General features: G+C 38.4%; 2 protein-coding genes across 2 annotated transcripts; both read right to left on the bottom strand.

The window, feature by feature from the left end:
• Nucleotides 1–669: 669 nt before the first annotated feature.
• Nucleotides 670–5,482, bottom strand: LOC107092224 (ras-related and estrogen-regulated growth inhibitor-like). Its single transcript, XM_015386558.1, has 8 exons — nt 5,469–5,482; nt 4,835–4,893; nt 3,567–3,623; nt 3,411–3,484; nt 2,476–2,611; nt 2,091–2,184; nt 1,936–2,007; nt 670–778 (listed from the first exon to the last, which is right to left on the bottom strand). The coding sequence occupies exons 1-8, from the start codon at nt 5,480–5,482 to the stop codon at nt 670–672; spliced, it is 615 nt and encodes a 204-aa protein (XP_015242044.1).
• Nucleotides 5,483–6,893: 1,411 nt separating this feature from the next.
• On the bottom strand, nt 6,894–12,722 carry LOC107092218 (NADH-ubiquinone oxidoreductase 75 kDa subunit, mitochondrial-like). The gene is made up of 19 exons (XM_015386551.1): nt 12,626–12,722; nt 11,551–11,627; nt 11,254–11,345; nt 10,521–10,628; nt 10,359–10,435; nt 10,199–10,280; nt 9,970–10,100; nt 9,705–9,890; nt 9,497–9,631; nt 9,301–9,415; nt 9,072–9,217; nt 8,857–8,985; nt 8,334–8,463; nt 8,095–8,255; nt 7,866–8,020; nt 7,610–7,785; nt 7,401–7,535; nt 7,246–7,318; nt 6,894–7,171 (listed from the first exon to the last, which is right to left on the bottom strand). Exons 2-19 carry the CDS (start codon nt 11,621–11,623, stop codon nt 7,080–7,082), a joined length of 2,196 nt encoding a protein of 731 aa, XP_015242037.1. The 5' UTR covers nt 11,624–11,627; nt 12,626–12,722; the 3' UTR covers nt 6,894–7,079.
• Between the last annotated feature and the right edge of the window lie 684 nt (nt 12,723–13,406).

Here is a 13,406-nt window from a genome sequence, read left to right as displayed (position 1 = left end):
TTTATAAACCTAAATATAATTCTTAACTAGGCTTATTAACTTTTTAACTTATTAACTTTTCAGTTAGCTTTTTACCTTTTTTTTTTTTTTTTTTACTTCTTTATTAGCATGTTACCTTTTTTCCTTGACTTTAAACATTTCAATTAGCTTTGTACCTTTTTTCTTTGACTTTTTAATTAACAATTTTACCTTTTTTTTACTTTTTAGTTAGCTTTTTTACCTTTTTTTCTTGACTTTTACCTTTTTTAACTTTTTCTATTAACTTTTTACCCTTTTTCTTGACTTTTTATCTTTTTAATTAACTTTTTACCTTTTTTTCTTCAACTTAATTTACAGTAGGCAATATATCATTCAAGGGCTCATCTATTTGGTCAAATGCCAAAATAAGATGTAGGCCTACAGCCATGTAGCTGTATCTTTGCTGAACGGCTATATATAGATTTTGTGTTTCTAGATCGCACTGAGGGACGGGGGGGACTCCATTTGTAAGGTGTATGCAAGTGATCTTGCCCTATAAAGGGTTAAAAAGACTCAAAGAAAAAAAACAACAACTTTTACTTGTTTTTACCCTTACAGCACAAACCTATCATGCTTTTCTTAGTGAATCTTTATACAAATTTATTATGAAATGACGCAAAAATTCTGTTCCAGCTGAACTGTTTGCCGCTGTCACCACTGCATGGTCTTTGAGCGCGTCAGCTTCCTGGTCAGAGCATGGCGGACTGTCAGCATGTAGGACCGCCTGTCAGGCAGGGGGCGCTGCTGATCCAACACCAGCCTGTCACACATCAGACAAACCAGAAGAGTGCTTACAATCTGACATAAAATGAAGAAGCAAAAACTAGGTTATAAAGATTCTTAGTTATAGAGGGGGAAAAAAACTAAAAAAAAAAAAAAAAAAAGCTTTAGGGATATATTTTATTTAGGTAATTTAAAGTATTTTCTCAACTGTTCACATGAGGTTCTTTTTCATCTATTTTGATTTTAAGCTGCGTATAAATATCACCCGGATGATTGACAATTAGATGTACCACTTATTTAGATGATCCACCCGGAAATAAAAGTCCTCTCGCTGTAAATCATCCTCTGTAACTTTAAATGCAAATGTTTCTATATTTTGCTATAATTACTGATCTAAGTGGGTCGCTCTGTAAACTAAAGGCATGTTTTACAGTCTCTATACCCCAGTCAACAATTAATTGATTACTAAAATAGTTGAATCCTATTTCAATAATAGATAAATCCGAGTAATTATTTCAGCCCTAGTTTAGATGTTGTTCTTTATTCGTTTGTGACCTCCTGAATACATTGTTGATGCGCTCTTAGAGCAATTTTGGTAAGTCTTGAAAAGGTTCACCACAGTTGCAATTGTTTTGTTTTTTTGTTTTTTCCATTTGGCTCTAACTGAGATTCTCTTCAAATGGATTGATCTTAATGAGCAGATAGAGTTCAGTTAATTTTGTCAATTAATTTACTTTAAATGACAATACCTGTGGAATTATTTAGTTTATTTTTTTTTTTTTTGTTTTAGGGTTTGGTTTGTTAAATTAATCTCAACTCTTCAAAAAATAATGGTGTGGGTTCTTTCACATAGAGACCACTTGGTATAGATAGGTTTATTCTTTTAATAAACTGATTATATGACTAAGGTAAATAAAATAAACAGCTAAAATTAGACAAGTTTTCTTAAGCAAATGTAGCTATTGTTTCAGAATATTCCATATTTTTCAAAGGGACAATAAACATATTACATTATGAATCTTAAATTTTAAGACAGGTTAATTGCAAGCTGGTTTTAATGAAATTGGTCAGAAATAGAAACTAAAATAAAGATTTCTAACCTCAAAACAAAGTTTCTATTGCATCATTACTGGTTAAGTGTCAAAAAGCAGCTTTGTGTAAAAAACAAAAGTGAATAAAAGTGCATAAACAAACCTGATGAGTTGTAAAACTGCCGCCTCCACTGATAACGCTGCATCAGCCACAGACAGTTCTCTGAAACCACATCTACACACGTTTAGGCACAGTAAGACAAGCTGCGGGGCATTTTAAAATGTTTGTATTGGCTAAAAATCATAAGCATACAAAACCCTAAATCTTTAGCGAGTCTCTGTCCCTCCTCTGTGGTCACCTTCCTGCCGATTTCCAGATCTGCCTTGTTGGCTACCAGCACTGTAGGAAAAGCTGACAAGCACAATAAAATTGTAATAAAGCAACAGTAAGCAGTATGATTCCTTGGCATGCAGTCTGCCTACAGAGCACGAGGTGGACGACCAAACAAGGAATCAGTGGGAGCTCCAGCTGCTCATGTGTGAAGGTGACAATAGACAGATGTCAGGCAGGGAGCAGATTCTCACTGGAGGGCAACATGATGAACACAGAGCGGTCAAGAGTTCAGCAGCTAAATAAGGCACATCACCTGTGAGGCTCCACGTAGCACAGATAGAACAACTTTTGATCAAGAGTAATCTTTACCTAGACTTTGTTTAGTTTTGTCAATGAGCGTCTTAAGTCGAGGGATCTCCAGGAAGCTGGAACGCTGAGTGATGGAGTAGAGCAGGAGGAAACCGTCAGCCCAGCGAATGGAGGCCTCAACAGAAGCCACAGAGCTCTGGAGCAGAATAAAACAATTAAACCAATGCTAACTTAGCCCAAATTTAATGGTGCATAATTAACATACCTTAATACAACAGCAATAACTTGTGCGATGTATAATTTGCAATTACTATTTGATACCCCATGCAATAACCTGCTTCTCTACAGTATATTTTGCCCCCAGTGCAATAACTATATACATTTCCATCTATATAAATACCTGTACAATGAACCTAAAAAACTGTCATATGTGGATGCACTGTATATACTGTACATATCCCATGCACCTTTTTCTTCCTTTGGCACCTTCTTCTTCTTCTTTGACTATTTGAGCTGATGTAACGAGAACATTTCTCCACTGTGAGGTCAATAAAGTCAATCAATCAATCAATCTTAAGTCTGTATGCTGGGTTTGAAGTTACCCTAACTTAGTTTAAAGGTTCCCCAAATAGCTCATAACTAGTTTTTTTTTTTTTATTATTTAGATTTTTACCCATTACTCAGTCAATGAGACTTAGAGGCTAATGAAAGCAGGTTTGCTTTTTTTTTTTTTTTAACATAGTTTTAGTTTGATTTTATATAGTACTTCGGTGCATGTTATGCGAGCTAAAATGCTTAAACTCTGTGAAGGCACTTTAGGTTTTTAGATATTATCATTTTAACTACATACAATTGGGTTTAATAAGAGATTCCTTGTATTCTAACTTACTCAAAGGAAATCTTTCTTTTTTTTTCAACTGTGCAACATGAAAGTTCAATTTCTCTTTTCAATAGAGATCTAATTGTTTCTTTGCTGACAAAAACTGAAAACATACCTTACAAGGCAAATCTAAGATCTCCACATCAACAGTTTCCTGGTCCACAGTTCGGCTACATCTGTATGTCACCTCTGTAGAAATACCTTAGTTATTACCGTATGCTCCAGCTATGTATCCATGTTAGGGAGGAAATAATATGTACTGGAAACTCACCCTTTTTATGGTCGTATTCTCCTATAAAACGCTTTGTTATAAAGCGAACACATAGGGCTGGTGACAGAAAACAGATATTATCACTGTTGAGTACCTTGCCTGAAATGTGACACATGTTGAAAGATGTTTGGTGTGAATATAAAGAATGAAAATTATAAATCCTGCAAATGAAATAAATTCAGGAGCAAAACTGCTTCAAATTTGCTTAATGACACAGATAGAAAAAGTTGAAACAAAAATGAGATACAAAATTAATATCAATAAACCATAGTTGATCTAAAATGAATAAATGTTTAGCAGGTTAATTAAATAATAAAAAAAAAAACAGTAAATAGTAAGACATTGTAAGCCAGGGCAATGCAGACCAAAATAACCAAGTTCTATTAAAGAAATACTTTTGAGAGGAGTGCTTTACTCAACATGGTGTAAAAGTGAGTGAAATAACAGAAATCCACCTAAATTAGCCTAAAATATCCATGAATTTCATATAGATCTTAATGTTTCATGGTTTTGTTTGCAATAAATCAAATTGAAGTAGTGTATAATTGTGAAATTGGAGAAAATATTCAATGGTTTAAATGTGTTTAAGCCTGAGATTAAATGGAACTCTTTGGGCAGCTTTCAAAACGATTATTAATTCAATAAAAACAAAACGAGACAAGAAAAAACCTTGGAGATTATCCTGAACACACTGCAGTCAAACATGGTGGTGAAAGCATCATGTTGTGTGTGTGTTTTTATGAGAATGAACAAAAAAGCTAATCAATAATGCAAATCAATAAGGCACATCATGTTGGCCTAATGCATAAAACCCTACGAAAATACGTTGAGGTTTGTGGCAATATGACAAAATGTAAAGGATCTTATTTTGCAAGGCAATGAAGGTAGAAGAAAGAAACAGGGACACACAAAAAACAGTTAAACAGATGTAGCATCTTGACATAAAATAGAAAATAGATGGAAGCATCCATGCATTTTCAATATAAACCAAAATATTAAAACCCGTTTAAAGAAATAGATTAAAAAATAACTTACTTTGCCACTTTTACTAATTTAGAGTTGAAACATACCCATGTTGTTACATCTTACAGGTACATTATAACCTGTCCATGCTCACTAACCTGATCTAATCTAGGCCAAGTTTCTAATCGTCTCAGTCTTTTAAAGAAATCACGACCAGAACCTTTCCCTAAACTTATCCTTTTAGAATATCTGTTATTCCAACCCCCTTTCTATTCCCCTTTAACGTCTTAAACTGGCTCCATTACCTGTTTTTCCAGTGTTCTGAACCCCCAGTATGAGGAGTTTAACAGGAACCATTTTCTTTCTATTTGTACACTGCCTTCCCATACAAGAAACTCCTAAAAGGGAAGCAAAATAAAGCTACACATCACCCTTGAGAATTACAAGCATCCAAAAATAATTGAATGTTTGCACACAAATGTTATGAAGCATCAACTTACAAGACGTTGAGGTAGAAAAACTATCAAATAATCCAGAGGAGTAAAAGAAAAACAGCCCGCTTCCCAGGCTGAGACAATAAACAGACCAGAGGCAAAGAGATGCGACTGTCTTCTCTCCTCCTGTGTGTCTGTGTGACTCTGCACTTGTGTTTGGATATAAGAGGTTTTTCTCTGTGAGCAGGATATGACAGGAGCCATCCGTCTAAAGGCACTGTGTCCAAGTTCAAACACTAATCTTATTTTGGCTCCATGACAGAAACATGTATACCTTTACAGTGAATTAGAACCATCCAGAACCTCTGTCTCATATAATTATGAACTTTTGAAGTTTCGGCTTTGCAGAAAACACACCAAACAGCCTGTTATTATTCTTGTTCTTTCTCTGTTTCTCTTTTTGGTTGTTTTTTTACTAGTTTTGTCAAATGTGTCCTTTAAGTACAAAGTTTCATCCATAAAGAGATGCACATATCTGTAGGCATCTCTGGCTTAAATTATTTCTCTTGGGGCAAATCCTCTGGTAGCAAGGCCACAAAACAACTATCCTGGTTGCTGAGCTGCTACGCTGTAGGCTGGAGTACACAAAGGAAAAGATTTTCAAATTGCTGGACAAAGAACAGATGGTTTGATAATGAACGGATGGTTGGATAATAGACAGATGGTTTAATGATGGACAAATGCTTGGATAAGGAATAGATAGACAGTAAACAAATGATTGGATGAAGGATATAGCTGGATAATTAACAAATGGTTAGATGATGGAGAAATTGTTGGATAATGGATGGATGGTTGGTTGGATGAAGGACAAATAGTTGGGGGGAAAAACAAATGGTTGGATGAAGGACAAATAGTTGGATAAGGAATAGATGGACAGTAAACAAATGATTGGATGAAGGATATAGCTGGATAATAAACAAATGGTTAGATGATGGAGGAATAGTTGGATAATGGATGGATGAAGGATAAATAGTTGGATAATGAGTGGATGGTTAGATGGTGGAGAAAATGTTGGATAATGGAGGGATTTTTGGATGAAGAACAAATAGTTGGACGATAAACAAAAGGTTGGATGGAAAAATGGTTAGATCATAAACAAATGGTTGATGGACAAATAGTTGGACAATAAACAAATGGCTGGATGAAGGACAAATAGTTGGACAATAAACAAATGGTTATATGATGGAGAAATAGTTAAATAATGGCTGGATGATGAGTTTTTCCTCTCCACTGTCGCTACAAGCATTCCTAGTGTGAGGGACTGCCTTCTGAGTGAATTAAATCCACTGGTTTTCCTTAGATTGAAAACTTTGAATCTTTTGACTGAATGATCTGGTGGACTGTAAAGTGCCTTGAGATGACATTTGAGTCGACGCTATATAAATAAACTAAATTAAATTCAAGGATGGACAAATAGTTGGATAATAAACAAATGGTTATATGATGGAGAAATTGTTGAATGAATGGGTAGATGAAGGACAAATGGTTTAATTATGGATAGATGTTTGGATATTGGACCGGTGGCCTGAAAATGGATGGATTGAACATGGACATGGTGCATTTCAGATCCACCTAACCTGAAGGATCATACTTCTAAAGGATTTTTCTCTAAATTCTCCTTAGATGTGAGTGTGTGCATAAATGGTTGTCCTGTTTCTCTCTGTGTGCCCCTGCGATGGACTGGCGACCTGTCCAGGCTGTAATTGCCCCTCGCCTAACAGCTGGAGATATGCACCAGCAACTCTCGCGACCCCGCTTGGGATAAGCGTGACGGAAATGGACATTTAAACATTAGTTCCTATTGCTGGATGGGTTTAATTAAATCCAATAAAGCTACATTACTACACATAAACAACACTTAGGATTGGGTAATTTGGGAATTCTTAAGATTTTATTTATCCTTTTCAGCAATATTCAACAAAGCTGCTTCGCAGAGTGAAACAATTCAAAGTATACAAGAAGCAACAGGAACAGTTTAAATTATAGAGCAATGAGTTCATTCCGAGACTCGCGTTGTGTTTGAGGACAGCTGGAGGAGTTGTTACTGTCGGGCTCTTTAGCAAACAGACGGTTCGTCAACGGCAGCAGCTCCCTCTGTGAGAGCTTTGACACACTTAGCCATGGTTTGGGAAGCTCTGCTGATGGAGTCTGGAAAAAAAAGCAGGATCATTTGTTGGTTTCAGTAGATTTTTTTCTTTTATGGTCTTTGTGCACTAAATTACCGGTCATGTAGAAGTCCTTGGCGGTGATTTGAGGCGGGACAAGAGGAGCAGCAATGAGGCCTTGATTTACAGTCTGACAAAGAGAAAAGGACAAAAATCATTTGTTTATGAGATCAGTAGGAAGAGGGACATAAAGGACAACAACCATTTCCAACCTGTGCGAGTTCATTGGCCTGTTTGAAGTAGTTTGCCTCCTCTACATCATCGTAACGAACCAGGTTAGGAGAGACCTCTGCCAGCCTTGATCGGACCTCATCCAGTGAGTCGTAGGGCAGCGTTACACCTGCCAACTGCAATCACGTCAAACATGAATAAGAATATTGCTAGAAAAAAACTAAAGCTACAAATTTGGTCAAACTCTGACCTCAGATACAGCTCTGATGATCTTCCAATCATCTCTGGCCATCCCTGGTGGAGTGACAGCCAGCCTGGTGTGCTGGCTCCTGCCCTCAGTGTTGACGTAGGTACCGTTTTTCTCCGTGTATGCAGCACCGGGTAGGATGATGTCTGCCATAGGGGCTCCCATGTCCCCATGATGACCTAGCGAGGTAAAAACTTGTCTAAACAAATTTCCAGGGATGCCTAATTCATGCGCTTCAAGTGATTCTTTGTGCGTTTACCTTGGTAGATGACGAGGCAGTCCTTAGGCAGGTCGGCTCTGGTGATGCAGCCAGCATCAGCTCCGAGCAGCAACAGGACTTTGGGTGGATTCTTCCTGATTGCTTCAACGCCGGCCTTGTAGCCTAGATCTAAGGCAGCTACCTGACTAGCCACTCTGCACGCAAACATGCAAACATTTAGTCTCATGTGCCCTATTCCACAGAGACGTAGAGCTACGCAAAGCCGTACCTGTGCAGGACATTGAGAACCTTCCAACCGTCCTCCACCCCACTGCTGGTTCTGGCGTTCTGAGCGATGGTGGAGACGGCGCTCAGGATGGCCGCTCCGTCTTCTCTCTGCAGCGCGCTGCTTCCAACAACCACCACAGGACGCTTTGCAGCTGCAAGGACCTGCAGACAGCAAAGGAAAAATAAGACCAGGGACAGGACATGTCCAAAATGATCAAAGTAAGCTTGCGCGTCGCTCACCTGGTTGAAAGGATGCGTGCCATTGGCCAGCTCCTTCAGCACTGAACTCTCCTCTCCCAGGTGCTCATATGTGTACGTCAGATCAACCTGGTGACCCACCATGGCGACACGCAGCTCATTGTGAAGCCAGCTGGGTAAAAGAGAAAAGAAAATCAAAAGAAGTATTAATACTAATGAAGTTTTCAACAATTTCTGTCACGACTCCAACCTTCCATGTATTTAATAAAACACTAGATGATTGACCAACAAATTAGAGTCTTAGATCCATCTTTAAGGGTCGCACCCTTTTTATTTCAACCCCCTGTGAGAACTTGAACATGAAGACTTCTGTGCGAAGTTTCAATCTGCTTTCGACATCCAGAAACTGAAGATGTTGCCAATTATTTTCTAAGAAAAAACTTAGATTTATTTTATTTAAACAGACTTTTCATCCCCCTTCCTTTACACAATTAAACACTACTTTGTGTTGCTTTGCCCTGATGAAGATCAATCATATCAACAGCTGGAGTTTGTCAATGCTGACCTCTTGCGGATCCTGGCGTTGAACAGCGGAGCCTCATAACGGGGGTTTGTTCCTACGAGCAGAAGGAGATCACACTCTTCGATGCCGGCGATGCGGGTGTTTAGCAAGTAGTTGGAACGCAAGTCGGTCCTGAATCGGAGGAGAAAAAAATTCAACGTTGCTAGAAAAATAAGTACAAACAGAGACTGATGATGTCAACGTAGAGCGTCCCTCACCCTGCACCTGCCATGGGGAAAACCTCTTCAGTGCAGAGGTTCTCCGAATTGAGTCTGTTGAGGAGATCTTTGAGGGAAACCAAAGCTTCTGCGTCGGCCATCCCCCCTACGATGGCTGCGACATCGTTGCCCTGCACGCTCTGGAGCTGAAGAGACATTAACGTCAGATCAGAGCATGTAACAAAACAAAAAAGAACATAAAACTACTAAATACCAATGATATACTCACAGCTCCTGCAACACGGGTGAGAGCATCCTCCCAGCTGGTTGGTGTTAGCTGACCTGATTCATCCTTCACCATTGGTTGGGTCAGCCGCTGCCTCTTTAACCCATCGTAAGCAAACCTGTGAAGCACATTTTAGTCAGGAAGGTCTAAATAAACCAAATGAAACATCAAAAGTGAAGGAAATGTATTCCTTCATCACCTGGTCTTATCAGAGATCCATTCTTCATTAATATCTTCATGCAGTCTGGGCATTACCCTCATCACCTCCCCTCCTCTAGTGCTCACCACAATATTGCTGCCCACAGCGTCTAACACGTCGATTGACTCGGTTTTCCTGTAACCACAACAGAATATTAAGGTGATAGAAAACCTTTTAACATAGTTTTAAGGATAAAAGCCTGGCCTACCTGGTTTCCCACGGTCTGGCGGTGAACGCGTAGGGTTTGGAAGTGAGCGCCCCAACGGGACACACGTCTATGACGTTTCCTGACAGCTCTGACATAAACATCTTCTCTACATAAGTCCCGATCTGGAGGTCGTTTCCTCTTCCTGTCGTGCCCAGGTCTTCGACTCCTGCGATCTCGCTGGCAAAACTGGAAAACAATTTAGATTTAATGGGAATTTAATTCTCCACTGGCTAAAAAACACCAGACAGATGTACAGCTGACTGACCGGACGCAGCGTGTGCACTGGATACAGCGCGTCATGATGGTCTTGATAAGAGGTCCGATGTTTTTGTCTTCCACTGCTCTCTTTCCTTCTGTGAAGCGGCTGCGATCCGAACCAAACTGCATGGACTGGTCCTGAGAACAGAATTGTTTCCAGTTAGACCGTCCGATCAGCCACGGGTGGTTGGATCCAATCTCTTGCTTTAGATCCTTTGACCCAGGGTCGGTTTTACCTGAAGGTCACACTCTCCACCCTGATCACAAATGGGGCAGTCCAGTGGATGGTTTGCCAGCAGAAACTCCATCACTCCCTCTCTGATAACACAAGGTCACAGCATTTATTTACTGCGTCCTAAAAGAATCTCCGCTCTAAATCACAGCTGTATCTGGTACCTGGCTTTGCGTGTTTTTTCCGAGTTTGTAAGGATGTTCCAACCTTTCATGACAGGCATGGCACAGGCTGCCACTGGCTGTAGAGAGCACACAGGGACATATGTCAGAGGGTTTGTAATAAACCACCTTTGGGTAGGCTTAAAAAAAAAAAAAGAAAAATACCTTTGGGGCTTTCTCAATCTCCACAAGACACATCCGACAGTTTCCCGCAACTGAGAGACGCTCATGGTAACAGAACCTCGGGATCTGAACTCCTGCTTTCTCACAAGCCTGGGGAGAATCCAGACTTTCTATTAATTACAAATCACATTACTTTTAAAATGTCAGGTTGTCATTTAGAGAAGGGAGCTTTTTGCCACAACTGATGTGACTTATCCTGTAAAATCTAAATGAAATAAAAAAATATGATTGGAAAGGAAAATACACATTTGAAATAATCCCTAAATAAACGTTTTTTTTTTTTATTTTAACATGAGGTCTAGTACCGCTGGAAAGAGTTTATAATGCTTCACTCAGACCATAAACCAGAATTGGTTATAATCAGTTATTACCTAATCAAATACTGAAAAACCTGACATTCTTTTTTATATTAATTAAATGAAATACATCTTAGAACTATATATAGACAATTCAATGACAGCTCCTATGTCTGGTAGCGGCAGCTGCCTGGTCTTTCCTGTATCTTTAACATAGCAGCACATCAACTGTGCTGCGCTGTTTAACTCTCTGATTGTTCTGCCTTAAGTTCCTCCTTCTTGCTTGTTTTCTAGTCTGTATGTGTTCGCATGTGCTTCATATTATTGACATTATATGACCATTTAAATCATCCTCAGCTATTACGCAACACGACATACAGCTGTTTTTGTTTGCATCATATTCATCTGATGTATCTTACCTGCAGCACTGTGGTTCCAGGCTCCACCTCTAAAGGTTTCCCATCCACAAACACTTCCACCATGTTGCTGGCAGCCCGTACAGGAGTGCGCACTAGAGATGCACACAAAAAAGGAAGGCTTAGCTGAAAATGCTACAACCTGTCTATCAAATACATAGAGAAACAATCGGGACAGCAGAAATTAAATACTTTCCCTTTTTGTTAGGTGTTTTTTTTCTCCTTCCAATATACAACAATGCCATGTTACATAATAATAATGCTAAGTCACAGTGAAACTCAAGCAATAATTGTTTTTACCAGGTGCTGAAGGAGTCAGGCTGCTCTTTGCAGCTCCGGATAGAGCTCGACCGACGGCTGGCAGTCGCAACATGATGCTGTGAGACAAAATTTATTGATTATTACGCTATATAGCGAAAAGCATGCACTGTATGGAGAAATGCAAAATGAGGTAAAGTCCTAAAACAACTTTACAGAGGAAGCTGCTGTATCCAAATACGATCATTGAAAGTTACATGAGAGGAAGAAGTTTGTTAAGATCCACAACCAACTATAGCCTAAAACGATTGCAATACAAAGCTCATCCAAGAGTTTCCCAAACTATAAACAGGTCGTCTGTAGATGTTTGTCCTCTGTGCTTCATTAAATTATACAATTTATTTTCAAGAATCAATCAAGAATCTTTATTGACTTTATGGAAAGATTGCAAACTGGTTTTAAATTGAAGCATATTTTGAGAAACCAAGTTTTTGGTGTGAACATACTGCTTAAAATGCACACCTGTTCTTATATTAATCAATAAAAAAACAGTTTTTCCTTTCCTGAAAGAATATTAATGCTTCATCGATGAAAAGGGACAAACTGGGAGACTTTTTTGTAATAATATGAACCAAAAGATATGCTTTAGGTGTTTAAAATGTAGCTAAACAGCTGCACAATGTGTAGTAAGACATTAATGATGATGGTTAAAGTTAAAATCACCGTGTTTCAGCAGCTGGTAACCGAAAAAATGTGATTAATCTGGATGAGTAGCTACCTCCTGTCAACAATAACAACTGTTTTTGTCCTCAATGCGAAGTTTATGACCTTTCACAGACACCTTGAATGTAACATTGTGAAATAAATATGCAAATATATAATTTTAAATCGCTTATTATTAGGGTTTAAAGTGTTTACCTAAAGCAAATCAAAGAGGCAGCTTGAATCTGTCATGGAGCTAATAACGTTAGCTAACACCATTCAAGGACACGGGCAGTTAGGGCTGTTATGGAAGCAGAATAAACGCGCTAAAACAATGATTTTCTCGTTCATTTTCTAACTGGATGTTATGCATTTGTGAGACTGTATTCGTGTAAATCGTGCAGCTGGTTCTCACCTTTTGCTATTTGGCCTTCTCGACCAGAACAGCGGCGAAGTTAGTTACCTCACAGGAGAAGCGGCTATGGCGTAGAAAGCGCTACGCAGTCTACTTCCGCTACAAAAATAAAGGCTGCCTCTTCACAATAAAAGTCTTCTTCTTCTTCTTTTCTATTATGGCAGATCGCAAGCAATTTTAAGGTGCATACCGCCACCTACTGTACATGGGTGTGTAGCAACATTACCTTACACCAAATTAAATTTTTTTAATTTTGTATACTGTAGATAAATAAATAATGCTTTCCTTAATCTGTTAATACCCTTATATATTTCCTTAATTTCTCATTATTCCTTTAAGACTCCACTCTTGGCCTGTCCTTTCAACCATTTTTTCCTAATTTCTTCCTTTCATGTTCATAAGTTTTACAGTTCATCAGTACATGTTCTAATTTTTCTTTTTCTCCGCATCCTTCACATTTATCATTATTTTTTCTCCCTATTAAATATAAATTGTCATTTAAATAGGTATGACTTACTCTTAATCTGATTGTTATTACTTCTTCCCTTCTGTTTCTTTTAATAATTATTCTAGTTAATAGTGATTTTTGTACCTTATATAATCCTCTTCCTTTCTTATCTTCATTCTACCTCTTTTGTAATTTTTCCATTTCTTTACTCTTAAACTGCTACGCTGCTCTACGTCCTCTTCACAATAAATGTCTCTGCACCTTCAACGTTTCATAAGGCCCTGATTTCATCTGAACAAATTAGAGAAATATATCTAAACACTTCATGCATAA

Source organism: Cyprinodon variegatus, unplaced genomic scaffold, assembly GCF_000732505.1.
Source record: "Cyprinodon variegatus isolate N-32 unplaced genomic scaffold, C_variegatus-1.0 Scaffold371, whole genome shotgun sequence".
NCBI classification, from domain to species: domain Eukaryota; kingdom Metazoa; phylum Chordata; class Actinopteri; order Cyprinodontiformes; family Cyprinodontidae; genus Cyprinodon; species Cyprinodon variegatus.
This window is presented reverse-complemented; position numbering and strand designations above follow the sequence as displayed.